Here is a 24123-nt window from a genome sequence, read left to right on the forward strand (position 1 = left end):
TAAAAATTCTAAGATTTTAACAACAGAAACAAAATGCCTCTGTGAAGACAGAGACAGGAGGGCAAGGCATGAACAAGAGTCAAGGAGAAAATAAGCAACGAGGAAAGGTGTAGCCTGGCTTCCATGATGGGTTAGGGGGGAGAGAGAGAGAGAGAGAGACAGAGAGAGAGAGACAGAGAGAGAGACAGACAGACAGACAGACAGACAGACAGACAGAGAGGGAGACAGAGAGAGAGACACAGAGAGAGAGACAGAGAGAGACAGAGACAGAGAGAGAGAGAGACAGAGAGAGAGAGACAGAGAGAGAGGCAGAGAGAGAGAAACAGAGAGACAGAGAGAGAGAGACAGAAAGATTGAGAGATTCAGGTCTACCTGTCAATAGGAAAATGGAATCACTGAGTTGAATGGATGGCATATTAAACACAAGGAACTTCTGACACAGGGAAAAAAATGTCAAGTCTTTCAATGGCTTAAGGGTCAAAAGAGAAATTTTTGTTTTGTTTTGTTCTGTGTTCTTAAGCCTTTGATATTGCTACCTCTGCCTCTTGGAACTTCGTTGCATTAGTCTCGAGACAGAATTACCACACACAGGCACACAAATACGTGTATATAGTCACACATGTCAGTCAGATTTCTGCTTTTATCTCATTGCCCACTGTTCTCATACAAAGTTTAATTAAAATTCCTCCTGAAACTTTGTCTGCTAGCAGAGAGGCAGGGAAGCACACGCTGTTACTCAACAGGCTTTACTGATGGTAAGGAGCACATGTCTTCACTATTAAACTCATGTAAATATCCGGAAATATTATTTTCTTTTGAACCAGAAATACGATTTTCACTATTCCTAAACAGTAGAAGGAAATCTTGAAAAGAATTATGATGTATACATACTAGAAAGCTAAACTGAGTTCTACCTTAGGCTCATCAAGGAAACATGCAAATTTATGTTAATATCATTCATCCTTTTAGTATGGACTGTGCCAGCTTGATTCACTTATAAAAGTGCTATTTATAAGTCTTTTCAGAGAGTCTCTGTGCTGATGAGGTAATTTTATGGGTTAAAAAAGTAAATACTTGGTTAACAACTTCTCTTTCACAATCTTGAATGCTGAAGACTAACTGCTCGAGAAATATCTCAAAACTCAGAATCCTTCTCACACATTTCTCAATGTATATTTTTGCAAATTATTGATATACAGTAAAGTTAATGTGAACCCATATAAATGAAATAATGTGAAAAAAATAAAAAAAAAAGAAATAATGTGAACAAATGTGTTTAATATGTTTTTAAGATATAAGCCAAAAGAAATTGTAACAGTAGCCCTTCATTTTTTGTAGGAGCCATTATACCTTTAACAAACAAATAATTACAGCATTTAAATTTATGGTTTTCTAGAGAGAATCTTCAGTAGCTTGAATAAGATTCTAATGTTTTACTGCAGAGACAGAGTATTTGTCTGCTAAAGGCCCTAATTAGTCAATTTCCTCTAATGACAACTGAAATCTAAAAATAGAAAACTTCTGAATTTTAAAATAAACAAATTTTGTTACACACTTTTAATAGCAATCACATGACATATCTTCATTTATAAACAATGGGGAAACCCAGGACTTCTTAAGCATTTTTCTTACCCCTTTGATGACAGCTGGGTAGTTATCTGAACTGCTTCAAAAGCACACATCACAAGAACAAAGGGAATTAAAATCTGTGTCCAAGAACAACAAATGATGTCATTGGTAACAAGTCCCTGAAATACGTTTGATGCAAATACTACTTCTGCTTACAGAATGACTTCCAATCTCTCAAATAACTTAGATATGAGAGAAAGCGTGAAACTGTCACATGGGACGGTGAACAATAATTTAAAAACAACAATAATACACCAAGAATAACAGCAAACATTAATGTGTATTCCAAATTAAAATCTTCTATCTACAATTTTGCCCTACTTGACATATTCTACTGATTCGTGACAATGTTCGTGTTCCAAAGAGCATGTGACAGCGTGTGCCTAAAGCTAGTCAGCTATGCAGCCTGCTGATATGATACACAGATCAGTGGACCTGCTTATCACTAGATGACTACAGCACGTGAACACGACTCATCTATTTTATTACTGCTCTTCTGAGTTTAAAAATGTTACTTTACTTACGATTATAAACTTACATGAAAACATATACAGAAAACATAAGATTTTATAGTAATTGAAAGTTCATCATCTAGACCAGTCGTTCTTAGCCTTCCTAATGTTGCGGCCCTTTAATACAGTTCCTTATGGTATGGGAACTCCAACCATAAAATTATTTAATTGTTACTTCATAACTGTAATTTTGCTACTGCTGTAAATCATAACGAAATATCTGTCATGCAGGATATCTGATATGCAACCCCCAATATTATTAATATGTGTGGAGTTTGAATTTACAATAACCAAGTTTTAAACTTTTTTCATTCTTTGAGAACTTCATACAGGCAAACAATGAAATGCAATCATATATATCTCCTACTCTTCCCATATCTCTCAAAAGACTAAGTCTGTATTTCATAAGCTGCGGATGGTATATGGTAAAGAAATGATGTTCAAGACTTAGAAGATTCTTCTCCAAAGGACATATGAACACAACAGAGTTCAGGAGGGCGTTCACCACAGTACTCATCAGCTAACACCAGTTGTCAAGTGCGTTGTGTTGCTACAGCTTACTGAATTATGACAGAAATTAAAGATCTACTAATTAAATTTGATTTTTATGTTTAATTAGTATCATAGTCCTCAGGCTAAGCGAAAATTCACTAAAAATGTAGATGATAATTAAGGGAACCCTAATATATTTTAAAACAAGTCAATAGAGAATAGAGACTGGGACTTCTTATCAGTTCTCAAATTACATTTCTATTACTGTAGTAAAAACAATCAGCGTATCTGGTTCAGTACAAAAGCTCCAGCCAAGAGAATATACACCTTCAACCGTTATTATTCCTGTATCTGAATATTTAAAGAAATATATACTAACTACATAAGATGTACCAAGTGCTACAGAAGAGAAGTTTAGTAAACAGGTAAGTATAACAACTATGATGGTTTGAATGAGAAATGCTCCCCCACAGACCCATGTATTTGAGCATTTCGTCTCAGCTGGCAGCACTATTTGGAAGGTTATGAACCTTTAGGTGGTCAAGTCCTATAGAAAGAAGTACATCGCTGAAAGCAGGCTCTGAGAACTTATAGCCTGGCTCCCACTTCGTGTTCTCCCTGTTTCCTGTGTGCAGATGAAATGTGATCTCTCTGCTTCCTAACCGCAAGACTGGATTTATGTTTCTGCTTCTATGCCATCTTTGTCATGATGAACCAAATCCCCTCTGGAACTGTAAGCCTGAACAAACCCTGTCTTCCCTAACTTGCTTTTTATCAGGGTATTTTATTACAGCAACAGAAAAGCAACTAATATTCTACCAGAATCCTTATCTCTAGAAACCTGAACATGTAATACTTTTATACTGTTAGCACTCAGTACCTGACACACTAAATAAACAGAATACTCAATGAGACATTTGTTAAAAGGACCGATCAATTCTAGGTACATGGGAAAAATGATAGCACAGTAGCTGTCCTGTGGTTGGAGACCATGGAGTCAGGAAGCTTCCTCACCTTCAAGACACAGTTTTGATCATAGTTCTCCTACAGTCTTTAATTCGGATACGATTTTCTTGAGCTAACAGAATCCTTATTCTTTTATAGTCAAATAGTCTTAAGAATAAAGCAGAGATCAATGCTATCTGGAAACAGGGGTCCAGGGTCGCCTCAACCAACACAAGTTTGACAGGGTACCTCTGCTACAGTGACTTTACAATCTTAATGCAACATGATGCACAACCTTAATATCAACATCTTTAAACCATTTAATGAAAGTAATAAAATCAGAAAACCAACCTTCCACATCATGAGAGCTCCCATCATGAAAGGACTAAACACAGTCAGAAAGCAATACACAGAGGCAAGGTCAAAGCTAGACAATGATAAAGGAAAGAAAGATTTTAGAATTCATACTTTAACTTTAAAAGAATATTCTTTTAAAAGAATGCTCAGTAGTTCTCTGAAATTGCCTTTTACTAGAGTCCCACTAGAATAAACAAAATAGATCTATATGCTAATCCCCATTATTATCATATTATATTCCAATATACTATATTATTGAATATAAAAACAAGGTAAAATGACTGGACAGATGGTTCAGCAGCTGTTACTTTTCTAAAGGACCCAAGGCATCGGGTGGCTCACAACAGCCTGTGACTCCAGTTCCAGGATATCTGATACTCTTTTGGCCCAAAGGGGCTCGCGCGTACGTACACACACACACACACACACACACACACACACATACACACAAACTAAATAAATGTAAAAATTTACCTATTAATAGAAGCTATATTTCCAGTTCCAAAAAATGCAGTCACTAAAAAGAAAACCTACACACAGTTAAGGAAATGCATAAATAAATCAGAATTCATAACATTTCTTCCTTTCCAAATCATTTATTCTTGTTTAATTGTCAAGAGAATCTTGCAAGTAGTGACTAATCTTGGTTTACAAATGAAAGATTTTGCTTTTGTCTGTGGGGTCCTTGGACCTCCAGGAGTCCCTAGCCCTGTGCTGAGGACAACCATCCAGACCAGTGAGTAAGTGCCATCCCGGGTCAGGGCAGACGGTCCAGGAAAGGAGCACAGGGCCCCTTCAACTCCTGCTGCAGGGGCTTCTTTGTTCCACACAACCCTGCCTCCCCCAAGCCTGCCTTATTGTCTGCGAGGTCCTTGGCCCAGGAACAATTCCTACTCCTGCACTGAGGCTACCCACCTAGAGGGGTGAGTGTGCACCTGCCCTGCCGGAAGGGAGTGCAGGGCACCTTCAGCTCCTGCTGCAGGAGCTTCTTTGTTCCACAAGACCCTCACCTCCCCGCAGTCGCCCTTTTGTCCGAGGGGGTCCTTGGACCTCCAGGAGTCCCTGTCCCTGTGCTGAGGAGAACCATCCAGACCAGTGAGTGGGTGCCATCCCGGGGTGGGGCGGAACATCCTAATGGGAGCTTACCAAGGCCAGCTGGACTGGGACTGAACGAGCATGTGATCAAACAGGACTCTGAATGTGGCTGACAATGAGGGCTGACTGAGAAGCCAATGATAATGACACCGGGTTTTGATTCTACTGCATGTTCTGGCTTTTTGGGAGCCTAGTCTGTTTGGATGCACACCTTCCTAGACCTGGATGGAGGGGGGGCCTTGGACTTCCCACAGGGCAGGGAACCCTGACTTCTCTTAGGACTGGAGAGGGAGGGGGAGCAGGAGTGGGGGGAGTGGGAGGGAAATGGGAGGATGGGAGGAGGTGGAAATTTCTAATAAATAAATAAATAAATAGAAAAAAATGAAAGATTTCCAACTCTACATCCACATCAAGCGTCTTCTTGATGAGTTTGGGTCAAATCATGTAACAAAGACAGTCCCTAGAATGGAGGGAAGGACACAAGTTCAAGCCAATTTTCCTTTCTCATTAAGCCATAGCTTCTGTACCTGGTGTTTGGTGCGCTCTCTTTTTCATTTATGAAAATAAAAGGCAATTCTCCCACAAAAGCAATTTTCTTTTTTATCAGTTTAATCATCATGAATTGTTTGAAAGGGATGGTTGTGTGCATTCCTGGTGAATGCATTACAGAGGTCTGAAAACCATTAGGTGTAACGGAGCTGCTATGACTCCTGAGAAGGCCACTTTCTTCTTCTCAAGCATCAACAGGATGAACTGTCTGTGCCTGTTGCTTATACTGTTAAAAAGGATGCAGGCCTAGAGCATCAGACATTTTCAGCTACAAGATGGTTTTATTTACATATTCTTATCATGGGCCCTTTACATATAAAACTCATAATAGGTTCTGAAAAAGCTCAAAAAGAAACAAAATAACAAAATATACTTTAGAACAATTCAACTAATAGATAATGTTGAACATTTTTAATCCTTATTGATTTATTATTATTATTATTGTTGTTGCATGTCGGGGGGGGGGCGCGTGTTCATGTGCATGTGTGGAAGTTAAAGGACAACTTTAAGGAGTAGATTCTCCCCTTCCATAGTGGGTTCTGAGAACTATATTCTGGTCATCAGGCTTACATGGTGTATTAGCTACTTTCTGTTGCTGTGATAAACACAGGCCAAAAGCAGCTTAGTGAGGAAAGGATTTGTTTGTTTTACAAATTTAGATCATAGTCCATCATTGTAGGAAGCTAAGGCAGAAACCTGGAGGCAGGAATTGAGGCGGAGATCATAAAGAAACGCTGCTTACGACTTGCTGACCATGGACTACTCAGCCACTTGCTGACTATGGACTGCTCAGCCAGCTTTCCTTATACAACCAGGACTGCCAGCCAGGCAACGCCACCAGAGTGGACTGGGCCCTCCCACAATGTCTGACAGGCTTGACCACAGGCCAGTCTGATGGAGGCCATTGCTCTAGTTTGTTCCGAGTTGACAAAAACTAACTCACACTCACACGATGAATGCTTTTACCTGCAGAACCATCTTGCTGGCTCCATTTCCTGAACTTTGATTTGTTTAGGTATCAATCTTGTTGATGCCCAGGACTTATGACTAGTAAAACACTGAAAATAATGCCTGGCTTAAACAAAGTCTTTGTTAAAATGAGCTCTTTCTCATCACACATTTGCACAGTGACTTGGTACAAAGACCCCACAGGGAAATGAGGACAATGTCTAGGGAAAAGGCAGCATCCACATTGATCAGCTGAGATGTAAAGGTATCCTGCAGCCATTCTCTGAACCAACTGGTAGCTATTGTCTGTCCTCTGTCTTAAACAGAAGTAGGTACTAAGAACATACATGTGAATAAAATTGTCTTAAAGTCATTTAAATATGCTGGTAAAATTGGTAGACATAGTGGGAAAATAAATTACATCATGAAATAGTAGGTAAATGTGGTAAAAGCTAATGAGTAATTGAAAAACACAGGGAAAATGAAGGAAGGAATATAAGCAGCATGCTAATAAAAACTTGAACTTTAAATTTTGGGGGAAATAATGTAGGACACAAATAGCTCAGGTAAGTGGCATAATGAAAATCCATGTGATTTGTGATATACAAGCAGAGGAAGACAAAGGCAGGAGGATGTCTAGGGATCTGGTTCAGTAGCCCGTGTCAGAGGTAGGAGGATGTCTAGGGATCTGATTCAGTAGCCCGTGTCAGAGTCAGGAGGATGTCTAGGGATCTGGTTCAGTAGTCTGTGTCAGAGGCAGGAGGATGTCTAGGGATCTGGTTCAGTAGTCCGTGTCAGAGGCAGGATGATGTCTAGGGATCTGGTTCAGTAGCCCGTGTCAGAGGCAGGAAAATGTCTAGGGATCTGGTTCAGTAGTCTGTGTCAGAGGCAGGAGGATGTCTAGGGAGCTACTTTGGGTAAGAGCACCCATCATCAGTTGTTACTCAGTTCACACAGGTATCTGCTGATTTCCAGGAAACTGATGGATAGAGGGCTCTCAAGGTCAGGAGAGGTCAGAGTAGAAAAGTGGGTGCCAGAGGTGTCTGACAGTACTAGGGGAAAAAGCTGTCACATTAGACATGGGAAGCAGGCTGCAGAGCGAGACTGGAAAACTACGGTTCAAGATCAGGCAAAGGGAGAAAAGGAGAACAGTGATTTGAAAAAATGGAGAAAATAAAACATACAGCCATAAAAATAGCAGACTGGTAGTGAGAAGGACTAAGAAGAGGGGCCAAAAAGATCTGATCACAGAACAAAACTTTCAATTATCTATGACAAGTAAGGCCTGGACAGCTAAGGTTCAGTATGGTAATACAGAAACTGTATTGTGTTGAAGCCTGCTAGGACAGACGATCTTAATTATTCTCACAAGAAGAGGGAGGGAAGGCAGGAGGGAAAGAGGAAGGATGGGCAGAAAAATGTGAAGGGGAAGGAAAGGCAAGAGGAAAGTAGATGAGGATGTTAATATTCTGTGTGATCATTTTGCTGTGTAAGGCGAAGCATCAAACTATGCACCTTCCACTTTTATCGGTTTTATTAATTTTACCTCAGAAAAGCTCAAAATTTTGCTAAATTTTTTAAAGGAATAACTCGCTATGATTTTCTTGGAACTGGCCAGTTGGTCTTCCTGAACTGAGGCTTCACTGTGCCATCTTTCAAGTGTGTGACACTCAGTAATTCCATGGGATCACCTCTGATTGAATCCAAAGCCTATCAGTGAGTCGGGAGTTGACCTAACAAGCCTCAGGTAAAGCACACAAGATACAAACTCATAATAGTTTCCTCTAGGGCAGGAGAAATTAAACAGGAGCTGAGAGTTGAAAGAATTCTGCTTTAGTTTTATTCTTAAGGAAAATATGCATACGTGATAAAATCTTAACTGCTAAGAGACTGAGCGGTAGAACACACACATTTGCAACATCATTCTTCTATAGCTAAAAAAGTATTTGTTTGTTTGCCCTACTAGGGCTTGGCTAAGCAAGCACTCTATCCCTGACCTCAAAGCCTACCATCTGTCCTCTGCAAATGATTATGAGAGCTATGTACGTGAGTAAACCTGAGCTGAGGAGAGTTACCTGGCCTCTAATTGAAACAGCACTATTAAGTAAAAACAAACACCTTCTACAGCATCTTCCTCTACTAAAATGGGGATGGCAGATGTTACAGGTCCCAACAAAGGATACAAGGAAAAAGGCCCTGCGAATGTCATCCGGATTGAGCAGTCGAAGTTGAGCTATATCAGTGTTACAGGTGAACTGAATGCTGCCAAGCTGGGAGGCCGGAAGAAATACATTAATAAAGAATAGTATTTAGCTTACAAACTTACAGACAAATTAACAATGGCTAAGAATTTATACCATACCTACACAAAAAATAAATACAAAAACCCCACAACAGTGAAATAGTTTAATGACATCTTAATAGAATTCACTGGAAAGAAAGCATGCTAAGAACATGCTAAGTGGACTTGTAGTGTCATCAAATCATCGAAGTAAGACTTGGTCTCCTTTCTACCCCCTCAAACTGCTATTCAGAAACCTCAGTTATTAGTTTTATTATCTTCTTAGGTCAGTTATATAATATTAAAAATATTTCACAAAGTAAACATTTATTCTCTTACTTGTCCTGCTAATTCTATTTGCGGATAAATTATTATTTTTCCTTATAAAAATACTTTTGTCTTTGATAAAAGGGAAAGTCACACCATTAAATAAGTGGAGACACTCTTGCTTAGGTTCCCAACCCTGGAAATGAAGTCAAAAGAGAGTTTAAGGAGAAGCCTCCCATTGCCATACTCTATATAAATAAGCAGCAAGTACTGGCAGGCTGCAACCTTCCTTTCTAAACACAAACAGCCTTGCTTTCCGTTAAAAGTGGGGTTTGAGAGCGATGCAGTGATTCCCTCTCCTGAAATACCGCCAAGGGTAATTCTTCACTCTTTACACTGGTTTTCACACGTACACACCAGCACAACTGCTTCTGTACTGACAAGTTGTTCTGAATGAACACCTCTAGGGAGGCAGCTGGAGCTAGGTAAGGGCGGAGGGGCACAGAAGCGCTCAGTCTTTCTTCATCCGACCTCAGTAAACTGAGCAGTGCGTCACCAATGTCTGAGTCACCTTAGTTCTAGCACAGGTGAGAGACATCACATAACCTTCTAACTCCTCAGGAGGACAACCCCTTTAAAAGTAGTTGACTTTTGTCCAGTTCTAGGCACAGCATAGTGTGCAAACTGTCAAAGATACGGTCGGAGGCCAACATCACTAAGACGACAGAATAAGCACCTTGGATTATGATGGCTAGAGAAGCAACAATGGGCACTTAAAGATCACCGTGTGATCGAGTGAACCATCAGAAGGGAAACCTGGAGGTGAACCAGGTGTGTGAGCATGTGCTGGGAGGCAGATACGCAGTACACATGCCACAGCATGCCTGTGCAGACACCGGCTCTCTACTTCTCCCACTTACCTCAGATCACCAAGTGTGCTAGCCAACTATCAGGCACTTTTATCCACGAGATGTGTTGCTTGCCCTATTGATATTTTGTTCATCAGATTCTTAATAATTTTCCAAGAAAAACCCAACACATACATGTCATACAAAAACTGTACAATCGTATTTTGTTATAAATGAAAATTTCCTTTATGTATTAATTGTTGACCTTAATTATCAATGCAAGTAAAATTTGCTAAGTTTTTAAACTGCTAGATTTCTACGCAGAAAGAATTTTTGACGAAATAACAGTGTAACATTCTCATAGCACAGAGAATGTTTTAAAACAGAGCAACAGTTGTTTGGATGGCTACCTTCTGTTTACAGGAAACGCCAGGCTGTTGTAGGGTCTCTTGTTCCATGTGTATCCAGACAAACATCAAGCAGGACAACACTAACGGAAAGAGAGCTTCATACCTAAGAGGCAGGAAGTGAGAGCACAGAGATGAAAACATTTACAGAGAAGGCTGGAAATCAGAGCCGGAACTCATTCTTAAGATAATTGTGATGGCGGCTGGAGAGATGGCTCAGCAGTTAAGGGCAATTGTTGCTCTTAAAGAAGACCCAGGTTTGGTTCCACATCGTGGCTTACCATAGACTGTAACACCAGATCTAAAGGATCTGTTCCTCTCTTCTGGTCTCTATAGGTACCAGGTACATACACAGTGCATAAATGTAAAAGCAAAACAGTCATATACATGAAATAAAAATGAAATAAACCTTAAAAATAATTGAAGTAATACTCAAAATCTTTTAAGTTCTCCAGACAAAAGTAGAGAAACATACATTTAAATTTCAACTTTAACAGTATCTTGTTTTGAACTTAATTAAATTTTGAGATACATGTTTAAAATAGTGGAAATATTTAAAAACCATTCATAAAGAAAGTAACAGTTATTTATTAAAAAAAAAAGAAAACGCTAAGACAAAGGTAAAAAGATAACTTGGGAGGTACAAACACTAATATATGTATCAGGGTAAGACAAATATCCCCAGCTTCCTAAAAGGTAAGTTTGATACAGGAATACAAAACCCTAACAAGAAAATAAAAGGGTCAACAAACGCATGAAAATATGTCTGGCTATATCAATAACTGATATGGAAATCAAAACAAAAATGAGATGCCATATGTACTTACCATGTTTGTCAACATAAAAACACAGAGTTAAGAAGAGTAAACTGAAATAGAAACACTCTATAGTGGAAGACCATCTGATGCTATGAATCAAAAATATAAGAAACATTCATAAGCCACAATATAAGAACATTAATTCTAAGAAAAATCAGGTATATGTACTATGAGTCTTACTGTAAAGAAGTTTACAGAAGGGGGCAATAAAGGTGTGAAGGTCTTGCATATCCACAGGACAGTGATTACAAATGTACCTGTACCTCTGTAAGATGGAAGACAGTAGACATAAAAGAAAAATGAAAGGAAGGAAGGAAGGTGGAAGGAGGGAGGGAGGGAGGGAGGGAAGAGAGAGAGAGAGAGAGAGAGAGAGAGAGAGAGAGAATGAATGAATGAATGAATGAATGAAGGTTTTTTCACACTGCCAAGCCTTTTCAAGATTGCTTCTGCTCTAGCTTGGGGTAGTGCTCCACCTCCACGATCCCCAGATGCTCCACTGTGGCACTTCCCATGCTGCTGCTTTGGTCATACAAACACGTTTAGACTCCTCCTACTTTAAACAGAGTCTGGCTACTAAGCAAGTCTAGCTCACATGAAGTGGTTCTGAAAGAATAACTAACTTTATTGGAAGCTACACAACAAAAAGACATAAGTAACTTCGCTTCACTTTTTATCACTGAACTCTAGGCCCTATGACACTATTCCCAGACATGAACATGCAAAAGAAACAAAATGCTTTCATTCTACCACGATGGTAAAATACTGAAGACTGGGCAGAAACATCTAGATTTGAGGAAATACATACAATCACCTTGTGTGTAGGATATAGGATGTCCTAGGATATGAGTATAGACTATATACATGAGAAAATATCATTACCAAAATGGACAGAAACAGTACAAAGCAGTCATTTATAGCCCATTAAAATTGCATTTAGTATTCTTACTTGAAGGAAAAATAGCATTACTAAGGGTATGATAAAATAACATCTCTTGTAGTTTGTTGGTGATATAAAATAGCACTGTCCTTAAAACAAATAGAACTTTTTGTTAAAAAAAAGTTTATGCTTAATGGACCTCATACATCACAGTGAAAACCATACAAAAACTATCTAAACTCACAAACACTCAAAACCAGAAACAGCCAGTTTCATCAACCTAGCTCCATTATTCAAAGTCTATTCACTTCCTAACCCATAAAATCAACTTTCCAGTTTTTACTGTTAACACTGCAAAACACGATTCTTATTTTACAGCTATGAGCGGCTGCACTGCAGGCCTGCAGTACAGTAATAGTCCCTTGGGAGTGTCTGCTCAGTGCTCAGGATGCTGGAAATGTGATCAGATCAAGAGGTGCATCCCCAGGAAAAGGCAGATGATGACTTTGAAAATATTTGTCTATTTTTATTTTCTATATATGAATATTTTGCTTGCATGAACATGTATGCACTACATGCATATTTAGTATGCAAGTAGGCCAGAGGAGGGCACTGAATCCCCTGGAAGTGCACTTACAGAAGGTTGTTAGTACCATATATATTCTGGGAACTGACACCGGATCCTCAGAAGAAGCAACCAGAGCTTTTAAGTGCCCAGTCATCTATACAGCCCCATGGCACCAAGACTTTTACAAACAGATTCAGCTGATATCAAAGTCATTCTTTCTAATAATACACAACCACGAATCACTCAGTACTTCAGAACTCTGGCCCTTTCTAAAATATAGACAAGATCAGAGAGAAACCGTCCCCTAAGAGACTTTACCTCTTGAGACAATTTTTCATATATATCCAGCAAATCTAAATTAATATGAAAAGACCAATAAAATGTCATCGTGGACTAAGAGAATGTAATGAAATACTGAGCCCTAAATTGCAATCTGCTGGTTTGGCCTCTGGGCAGATGGGAATGGGCTGAAAATGCATTTAGATTTGTATTATATTTTGCTATGCAAAGGGATAATGTAAACAAAATTTCAAAGGGAAATATTTAACAACTTAACAGACAAATTATTTTCAAGAATTGTAATAGCTTTCATTTGCATAAAATTAATTCAGGGCTGATTACTAATGAGTCTTTTTATTCATTAAATCAAGGACGTATTGTTAGAATTTAAGATTACTATTACTCTATAATACAATAAAGCTGCATTTATTCTAAGAATCTCTTACGTCTGAATATTCACTGAATTATACAGAGAAACTTCTATTTTGTCCAAAACAGTGATGAACTACATGATTTGCAAAACTAATAAGAAACCTAAAAACTGTACTAATCTGAGTGACTAGAACACACAGTTTCAAGACCCTTTCCCAAGCTAAACCTGGACTCTGAGCGATGGCTCTCTAATGCATTCACTAGTGAGGTCACACTTGGCAGTGACATTCTCATTTTAGGCACGAACTTTCCTGATCTTGATTTTCTTAAAATAAACTAATGTACTTTTGATAATCTGTTTGAGGGTCTCTCAAAGACCATTAAATTGATGGTTAAAAATACTTTTATTTATTATATATTATTATAAAACTTGTCTGAAGGGTAAGTTACAGAATAAATCACTCTATATTAAGAATTTTTTTTTTACCTACAAGCTTAAACTATTCCTTCTTTCTTCCTTATACTCCTTTGTTTCTAGTCCAGATCTATTTCTAAGATTTATATTTTATTTGTTTTTATTATTAATTGAATTTTTTCACTGCCAAAAATTGAAGTCAGACCCCTGTGCATTACAGAGAGAGGCTTCTACGCTCCCTGTGGGATCTTTGTCTTTACTGTCAACCCGATAGAATCTAGAATCAGCTGGGAGACGGGCATGTATATGAGGGATTATCCTGACCATGTCAATTGTGAGAAGCAGTACCACTGTGTGGGAGGAGACCCTGAACTGCACAAAACGTAGAAGCAATATGAGCACTAGCATGCTGTCACGGCTGTCTGCTGGTTACAGATGCCTCTGAGCAGTGCTGCAGCCCCTGACACCACACCCTGGAACTGTAGTCTGGAACTAACCCCTTCCCTGAGTCCCTTTTGTCAGCGTAATTATCACAGCAACAGGGAAAAAAATTTAAAGGACAGGTTCCTGCTATATGGCACTGGCTAGTCTCAAACTCAAAACCACTGCCTCCGCCTCCTGAGACATGTTCCACCATTTCTTTAAAATTGATTACACATTCCCTTGAGCCCCAAAAGGTCAAAATCATTACTAAGTGACTGTTAAAAAATTAGCACATATTTCTTTATTCTAAAATAATTACTTTCTCAAGCAAACCCCTAAGTGTGATTTGTTTTGTTTTCAAGACATGGTTTCTCTGAGTAGCCTCGCTATCCTGGAACTCACCCTGTAGACCAGGCTGGTCTTGAATTCATAGAGATCCACCTGCCTGTGCCTCCTGAGTGCTGAGATTAAGGTGTGCGCCACCACAGTCAAGCTAAGTGTGTCCTCTTAATAAAACAATATCATCCTCAGATAAGGGAATTTTATCCTATAATTTATTATGTAAAACAAAAACTTTTGCATATTTTAATGTAAAGACTGCTAATATAGTAGAATTGTTCTAAACTTTTAGCAGTAATGTGGGGAGATGAAAAGTGTCTCAAAGTATGTTTATCACTACTGAATAAGAACAACTAGATTCTCACACACTTCAAGATTTATTTAAAAATTGCCTATCTCAAAGCAAGCTCAGCATAAGATTTCTTTATTAAGCAACGAAGGAAAGTTTTCATGGTGTCCATGTTATATGTTCATAGCTGAGTCCCACAAATATGTCAGTCAGGGTGAATGGAAAAAACAGGATATGGTGGGACCTTCGGTAAGAGGGGTTTACTGCCCGCCCCACTTCTCAAGTCTAGATCACATGGGATGCTAAGGGCTATTGGCAAGAGCTTTCAGAATGTCTCTGTAATACTTAATTAGGATGGCTAAAATTCCTGAAGAGTGACTCAGGCCTTGGACCCTAGATGGCCTCAATGCGTTGACAGCACCATGGTGAATACCGAGCTGAGTCTAATTTGGGTCAAGATACCATATATTAGCCAAAATTTAAACTATCAGTGGTATTTACTCAGCTCTTCTGTCCTATTTATCATCTGTTCTAAGTAAAAACTCTTTATCCTCATAGGATGTAAGGAAGTATTAGCAAATTCAAATGTCATGCCTGTAATGTCCGTACTCAGGTGTCTGAAGCAAGAGAAATAAGAGTTTGAAGCTAGCTGGGACTACACACTGAGTTCAGTTGGAGTGTGTGTCTGGAAGGCAAGAATTCTTCCCTTCAAAGTCAACATGGAAATTATAAAACTGCTTTCACTAAATTTTAAAGTAATGTTTCAGGGTTCATGGCAAATCAACCCACCAGATTCTTAGTTTAAATCTATTTGGTAAGAAAATTTCAATTCTGTTTTAATTGTGCACGCCTTTAATCCAAGCACTCAATGCAGAGTCAGGCAGAGCTCTGTGAGTTCCACGGAAGGCTGGTCTATACAGTGAGATCCTGTACCAAAAGCAAAAGGAAAAAATGTAATGTTTAAAAGAGATTTCTTTTTATATGCATGCATGTTTTCCTGCCAGTCTGTGCTCATGCATGCAAGTTCCTTCAGAGGCCAGAAGAGGGCACTAGATCACGTAGAGCTGGAGATACAGACAGTTGTGATGCTGGGAACTAGGCTTTTTCTGTCTTTGAATAGGTTTTAAAACAAAATAACTTTTTTTTCTTAAGTACAACAAGAAGCAATGATGCTGTTTTGTGTTACAGACAAATTTCTGTTTCCCTTCTAGCCCTATACTCCAGTCACTTATCAGAATAGAGATGGTACCACTGTGGGAAAATATATTTTAAAAATCCAACAAAAATAAAGATCATTCTTTAAAAAAACTCTTTAGATTTAAAATTCTGCCATTATCCATCAGGATTTAATTATAGTTAATTAAATAAAATTTCAGCAATTACTACAAGTAAAAAGAAATAACAGACAATACTATGAAAATTATGAGGAAAAATAAAACAAAATTTTAGATCAAGTTATTGATGTGTGATTTCCCCTCTTTATGCTGTGATTATCATTAATGAATAAAGAAACTGCTTTGGACCTATAGCAGGGCAGAACTTAGGTAGGCAGGGAAAACTAAACTGAATGCTAGGAGAAGGAGGCGGAGTCAAGGAGAAGCCATGGAGCCACTGCCTGAAACAGACATGCTAAAACTTTGCTGGTAGGCCATGACCTCTGGTGATGCACAGATTAATGGAGATGGGTTAAATTCAGATGTAAGCATTAGCCAATAAGAAGCTAGAGCTAATGGGTCAAGCAGTGATTTAATTAATATAACTTCTGTGTGATCATTTCGTGGTTAAGCGGCTGGGAAACTAACTAGCAGCCTCTTTTACCTACTCACATAAAAAACATAAAATATTTATAACTTATTCTTTAATATTTAGAAAACATTCTTACTTCCAAAGCTTAGCTACAAAAGGAGAAAAGTCAATTTAGCATTTAAAATTTGCATCTGTGAAATTATATTTTAAGAAAAGTTTATACGTATATGTGCAACAATAATAATTATAGAAGATGTCATGAACTTGAGAAGGAGAGGGGGCATGGGAGGGGTTGGAGGGGGAAAGGAAGGCATAGAAATAATGAGATAAACAGTACTCATAAAATTCTCCAAAAAAATTTTTTTAAATAGAAAAAAATTTATACCCTGTGCTCAGAAGCAAGTAGGTTGGCATCAAGGAAAGAAGTATGCTGGAGAGTCGCTGAAAGAGAGCTGTGGAACTCAGGAATGGCACAACCAACGAGGAGGCTGCAAAGAAAGAAGAGTCCTGTGTCAGCTCTTCAGACCCAAGAGACCCACCAACACTCAGGCAATTTAGGCTTTGTATGATCTTTAATACAATGCCAGGGTTTCTGTAAGAAAACAAAAACATTACATTCTTAACTAAAATTACACCTTGCTTTAATTATATCATGGGTTAAATAACTCAGATTTTCTCAACTTTATCCAAATCAAATCACTATAATATTAACTCCCAAATAAATAATTTATTATTTTCTCATGAAATAAAATGTATTACTTAATGTTCAGCAACTTGTTTCTTTGACATTTATGTCGCAGTTCAAAGACAACAAATTCTCTAGACATTGATGTCTAATGTCAGAGAAGCAGGCATCTAGAGTTGTAATGTGCCACCTGGTATAACAAGATCAGGAAGGAATGACTTCACCATATGTCAGAGTTGTGGAAGACAGAGAAACAAGATTTCCATAACAAAACCAAATTTAAACAATACTGGTGTAAGAGGTCCTTTGTTTGTGTGTTGCTTTCCTTGCATATACAGAATGGAATATTCAAAAACAACTTTTAGAATCGCTCAGGAGATGTTATTACATGGACATAAGTCCACAGTCCAATCATCAAGCCATAAATATTCTATCAAGTGACTCTTATTAATCTATGTGTGCTCACGAAAGTTCTACTTTTCTTTGGCAATTCCATAAAGAAATAGAAAGAATAGCTGGCTACATTTTCCTTCATCAAAACTGCTTCTTTCAGTTCAACAGAGACATAAAGGTATCATTTTTAAGTTAAAGGGACTAAAGATAAATTTTTCCAATTTGGTCACTTACCTAACGTGGCCCAGCTCACAATCTGATTCATAAGAGGCAGGCCTTCTTTCTTTAACAGACTGTGGTGGGTACTGTATACATCATACATAGAGAGCACTGTACTCAGCATCTGAAAACACACAGCAAACCGGTTAGCAAAGAGAAGGCAGGGAAAGGTGACACATTAGAAAGAAAACGCTGAGAAAGCTCTGAGGAAAACTGGAACACGGCTGAAATGCTGGGACTGGACCAGGCTGCCTTCTTGTGCTCCAGAACTATAAGCTAACACTGCATGCTAAGCCCCAAACTTGCCTGAGGATGACATTAGGCATACACACTCTCAAGAGCGCTACAGCATACCTCATCAATGTTTCTATTTAGAAGTATCTCTTACAAATGTTGAACATTTCTTAAATTATACAAATAGAGAGAGCGTAGTTTAATGCCTTTCCCACCTCTGTTCCTCTGCACAGCAATATCCATGCATTTATTTACTCAATACATTTTTGCTGGCCCTGGGAACTGAGACAGTATAAGTGCTCATTACACGTTACTGGATCGGAGACGTCAGTTTGATGTCTGTTTTCATAAAAACTCCCTTCGTTTATGCATTGTCTCCCTTTGTGCTGACATGCTAGACTTGAACACTTTTAACAGATTCCATATTCATGACAATGAAAAATATTATCCAGCTATATAAAAAAAATGACTAATGATCCCTGAACCAGTGAACTGATTACCATTTTAAAGAAATTAGCTAAAGTATGACCACAAGAAAATAAGCTCTCGGAGTTTAGATCAGTGGTCTCATGAAATTGTCGAGATAAAATGAATTTATTTTGTCTTCTTGTGGCATAACTTAAGATACAAAAAGTGCTGTGAATAAGGCAATGATGCAATTCTAATTCTTTCTATTACAAGACACTGTGGGGGTTTGAATAGGAACGGCCCCCACAGGGAGCAGCACTAATAGGAGGTGTGATCTTGTTGGAGGAAGTGTGTCACTGTGGAGGCCGGCTCTGAAGTCTCACAGCATGACTAGTGAGATCAAGGCAGAACTCAGCTCCTTCTCTAGCACCATGTCTGTCTGCAGGCTGCCATGCTTCTCACCGTGACAATAATGGACTAAACCTCTGAAACTGTAAGCCAATCCCAATTAAATGATTTCCTTTATAAGAGTTTCCACAGTCATGTTATCTCTTCACAGCAAAAGAAACCGTAAGTAAGGCAGACATATTCTAAATTCAGAGATGCCAAAATGAGAAGGAAAAAAAAAAAGCCTTGGCATCAATAAAATATGTCAGGCAGCACAGGAATTAAAGCAAATTATTAAAAATAATGCAAGAGCTTTATAATGGAGTTATATAATACTCAGGAGTGTTTCTAACAAAGTATATAAAGACTTAAGCATCATATTTTTCCCTCCTGGAGTGAGAGCTAGGAACACACACTCCTGTCAAAGCTCTCATTACTGTAGGCAGATTCTGTCAAAACTACCCCAGCTTTAGAGGAAAGCCAGTAAGTGTGCCATTTATAATGAAACATATGTTCGTAGGCTCAAAAGGATGTTTACAAAGAATTTCTTGTCTACTTATGCATTGACTATTGCTCTCCAAGAATGAATGTAACTTGTTATGCCTTTTAAGCATGGTACATTTTTATTTCATACTGCTTTGTTCTGAGAAAGTTTTGAGGAGGCTCATACAGTTTTGTTAGAGCTGCAGATATGGTTATTTATCCATTAAAGGACAGAGAGAAGAGCTGATGTGGAAGCAGTGAGGTGGGGAACTCATGTGGGAATGTAAGCTACTGCAGACACTTTGGATATAAATCTGGAGGTTCCTAAAAAATCTAGAAACAGAACTGACATATAATCTAGTTGTATCTCTCTTGGGCATACACCTGAATGACCTTATATCCTACTACAAAGCCACCTGAATACCCATGTTCTAATAGCTAGGAAAGAGAATTAAGCCGGAGGGTTGTTAACAGATGAAAAGTAAGAAAAACACAGCACAATTTACGATTGCTGAATTTGACGGCCATGACTACTGCACAAAGGAACACACAGTGCTATGATTACCTGCACAAGAGCAAGCCAGACTACATTATGGCATCGATGGGGGACTGCCAGCCAAAATCCTAGCACATAAAGACCCATCCCTCTCAGAGAAGTTACTGGCAATTGATGGCTTCTGGAGGATGAATAGTCAGTTTTCTTCAGGAATGTAGCAGAAAGTAAATTTAGTGGGTTTAAGAAGCGAACATATGGCTGCGCAGTGGTGGTGCACACCTTTAATCCCAGCACTTGGGAGGCAGAGGCAGGCAGATCTGTGAGTGCGAGGCCAGCCTGGTCTACAAGAGCTAGTTCCAGGACAGGCTTCAAAGCCTGGTCTATAAGAGCTAGTTCCAGGACAGGCTCCCAAGGCTACAGAGAAACCCTGTGGCGGGGGGAGAGGGGGAGAAGCAAACATATGAAGTCAGAAAGAATAGTGTTGGGGGATAAGGGAGAAATTGAAAGGGAGGGAAAGGGGAGTGGTCTTGACCAAAGCATATCATAGGCATGTATAAAATGCTTAAAAAGAAAACCAACAAAAAAAAGGCATAAAATTGAAGGAGGAATATATTCATGGGGACATGAGAGTAGCTGACAGAGGAAATTAGGGATTGATATAATTATATTTTATGGTTTATATGTATGAAATTCTCAAGAATAAAGAAAATGATAATAAAAACAAATACATTTAAATCTTAAAATAAGAAATAAAGCCTATTGCTGAAAACAAAAAAATTAAAGAGGATTATTAGCCTATTGAGTGCTTTTTATTCTTATATATAAAATTATATCAGTTTATGAAATATGGTACTATGTAATCTCTTTTACAGTCTCATTAACTATTTGCTACACTGACATTAAAACACAAGCTGGCATTAAATTACTGAAAACCATACATCCTGTAAGCAGAATATCTGGGCACCAACAAATGTTAAAACACTGAGGTTAATGTTCTTTCTGCTGTACCACAGCTGGCAACCACCTCAAGCCTTCTCCCAGGCTGTCACCTCCACCTCAAGCCATCTCCCGGGCTGTCACCTCCAAGCAGCTTAGTGTATGTGGGGATGGCACAGAATCTCCGTGCAGAGGAAGAACTTACAGCTCATGTTTGGTCAGTAAAGATGGCCTAAAGTCTCCTTAACTGCTGCTCTGGGAATCTTTGGCTACGTCTTACTGACCTTTTGATATTTAGCTTTATTTCTGTGTGCTACCTTAAACAGAAAACTTACTTCCCAGGTGACAGTCTTGAGTGATAGGAACACAGGGGTGTAACAGAGTACAATAATGATAAGATACACTTTATTATATGGCTAGTATGACATACTATTGAACTGTAACTGACCTGTAACAGAAGCACCAACAGCTCCTCCTTTGCCACAGTAGTTTTTCTTTTTGTGAGAGTTGTTACAACAGCCAGGGACAGCAGAAGAACCAGCAATCCCGCACCCATGCTGTTTCAAAACATAGTTCACATTAAAACTTTTCTAAAGAAGCACACTAACGACAGCACATGAAAACAAGAGACACTTCATGTAAATGCGGAACTCTGAAGCATTCCGATGAATCCACAGGAAGTAGCAGAAAAGCTGGCAGAGGAATGGTGGGAAATGGCAGGACAAGCACACGACAGGGCTCTCTGTGACACTCTAATTCATCCTGTGTCATTGGTGGGAAAAGTCAGGACAAGCACACGACAGGGCTCACTGTGACACTCCAATTCATCCTGTGTCATTCATTAACTGCAATACTTCTTAACCTGAACTGGGCAAACACACAGAGAATATAGAGAGAGCTAAACAAATGACTGTCGTCATGGGCCGTGCAGATTCTAACTCTGAGACTCACTCACACAGCATCCTCTTAGGCCAATAGCTCCTTCCTGTCACTGGTCCTGGTATCTCTTAGCTGGCATGGTATCGTGTTGAGGGAATACATCACCATACACGCATCCTATGGATGATGAAGAAGCTAATTTCCTTTTCTAGGCCATCAGGAAGATGGTCACTGAAATCACAGGTAACTAAAATCAAGGAATTTTAGCTCTATTTCTTTCTTCATAAAAATTTGATTAATATTAATTAAAGTATGTTCAAGATACAATGTAGAACTCAAATTAAGAGAACTTTAAAAAATGAGTTTGTTAGAAATAAGCAAGTGTAAATGCATGGTTAGATATAGGTCAAGAACATGGTAGACATTTGTTTGTTTTAATTTTTCAAATAATCTCTGAGAATCATAAGACAGCAACACTTTAAGATGTATTATAATAAAACTCAGAAAAAAAATGCTTGCTTTTTCTCTTTCTTTCAAAAACTAAATTGCATTTTTACTCTTTGGCAACTCCTTTGCATTAGTGCGCTCTCTCTTAGGAAGCTGATGGTGACACTATACACCTATCTGCTCTTCTTACTTTATGCTTAAATGTTTCACGTATCTGTTTCTGCAATCCAGAGGGTGGAATTGCTGTGAGATCAAATGGAGATGTAACTTCCTCTATGAACTAAGAATAAAATAACTGGCAAATAATCATAGGAAGCCAACATGAATTTAACATCAATAGTAACTTACATCAAGTTTAGAGAGAAACACCATAATTTTAAAACCACAAATTTGATTTTTCACATTTTAGAAGATGTATTTGTTTTCTGAGTCAGCCTTTAGTGGAATGTACAAGTGGCAAATATCTACAGAGACTATTTATGCGATTTTTCCTCTTTCAGTTTATTGTAAATTCCCTCTAATTATGCAAACTGCTTGAACAAGACAAATGGACCACAGCTGTCAAAAGGAAAGAAAGGGTTTTACAGAGACACCAGAAGACCCGCTTGTGGGGCTCCTAAACAGCGGGAGCAGGGGCTGTCCCTGACTGTTTACTGGCTTTGGCACCCTACTCCTCATACTGGGTCTCAACGCGCAGTCTTAATATACATAGAGGTGCTTAGTCTTACTGCAACTTGATATGCCATGTTTTGTTGATACTCATGGGAGACCTGCCATTTCCTGAACAGACACAGAAGAGGAATGAATTGGGGTGAGAACAAAGTGGGTGTGAGGAGATGGCCTGAGAGGAGAGACGGGAGGAGAGACTGCAGCGGGATGTAAATAAATGTTTATTAAAAATAATAAAAAAGAATTTCTTAAATTAACAAATCATTTTAAAATATTCAATTAATCTTCCGACTGTTAAAAAAAAGATACACCCTCATATTTAAAGGTTAAAATTCCTTTAAAAAATTCCCAGAGTGAACCAGGCGGTGGTGGCGCACACCTTTAATCCCAGTACTCCGGAGGCAGAGGCAGGAAAATCTCTGAGTTCAAAACTAGCCTGGTGTACAAAGCAAGTTCCAGGATAGCCAGAGATACAGAGATATCCTGTCTCAAAACATTTATAAAAAATGCCCAGAGGGCTCAGATGTAAGCAGTGAAGGTGATTTATGTGATTTACAGCAAGAAGAATGGAGGGGGAAGGCTGAGGCAGGACGCTGAGTTTGAAAGCAGCCTGGACTACATACACAGGCTCCATCCATAAATAAATACATTAGTTAATTAATTAATTAATTAATTGAAAGAAAGTGCAGCAGTTAGATGAAACAAAGACAATTTAGTAAAGCACAGACACACAAGGACACGCACACACATGGAGTGGGGGTAGTGTCAGTACGTTACCCAATAGCAACTTAAAAACTTAAAAGCAAAGGCAACCAATTGTTTTTAACATTTGTCCTCCTCACTTGGTACGTCCTGTACCATCAACATTGGGAACATATGTAAAACATAGAAATTTTTCTGCACAGTTTGAATGGATAAATATAGAAAAGTTTCCTAGCAAGTACAGGTCCCGGGGTTGATTCCTAGTTCAGCAGACATAACAAAATGAGTCAACAATGGCCCTGCCCCTTGCTGAACACTGGAGAAGGAGAGCTGGCCCTGCACCCTCATGGGAGAGCTATCCCCACCCCTCACCATGGGCATCTGTTCCAAATGGCGTGGCCTAGGAGAGCTGGTTCAGGCCCTTGCCTGAGGAAGCAGTCCCAGGGGACCCTGACCAGCTCAGCTACCACCCAGACCCTCATCCTGGGCTTTGGGTTGGCCCATCTTAATATCTACCTCACCTATGACCTGCTGGAGAGAGTGAATGGCCTGGTCCTGAGGAGCAGTAACCACAGGATCCCTGTGACTGAGGGCAGCAGCAGGATAGCCCAGTTTCAGTGAGGACCCAGTGATGATGGTGTCTGCAGCGGACAATGTGCAGGGGGGCTGACTAGACAAAAGGTGTACTGTGTGACACACTGCAGATCCCGGTGCCGCTAGGATGACTGA

At 39.0% G+C, this 24123-nt stretch overlaps 1 protein-coding gene across 3 annotated transcripts in view; it reads right to left on the reverse strand.

Annotated features, from left to right (window-relative positions):
* Pign (phosphatidylinositol glycan anchor biosynthesis class N) overlaps positions 1 to 24123 on the reverse strand; it is a 122331-nt gene that overhangs the window by 22086 nt on the left and 76122 nt on the right. For all 3 annotated transcript variants that reach the window (XM_057770079.1, XM_057770080.1, XM_057770081.1), the window contains 8 exons: positions 21146 to 21254; positions 17769 to 17877; positions 16842 to 16944; positions 10334 to 10436; positions 8711 to 8797; positions 4410 to 4465; positions 3930 to 4005; positions 1633 to 1706 (listed from right to left, as the gene is read on the reverse strand). In XM_057770079.1, the coding sequence (XP_057626062.1) occupies positions 1633 to 1706; positions 3930 to 4005; positions 4410 to 4465; positions 8711 to 8797; positions 10334 to 10436; positions 16842 to 16944; positions 17769 to 17877; positions 21146 to 21254 (717 nt within the window). The remainder of the gene's footprint in view (positions 1 to 1632; positions 1707 to 3929; positions 4006 to 4409; positions 4466 to 8710; positions 8798 to 10333; positions 10437 to 16841; positions 16945 to 17768; positions 17878 to 21145; positions 21255 to 24123) is intronic.

This window comes from Chionomys nivalis, chromosome 5 (genome assembly GCF_950005125.1).
Source record: "Chionomys nivalis chromosome 5, mChiNiv1.1, whole genome shotgun sequence".
Taxonomy (NCBI): domain Eukaryota; kingdom Metazoa; phylum Chordata; class Mammalia; order Rodentia; family Cricetidae; genus Chionomys; species Chionomys nivalis.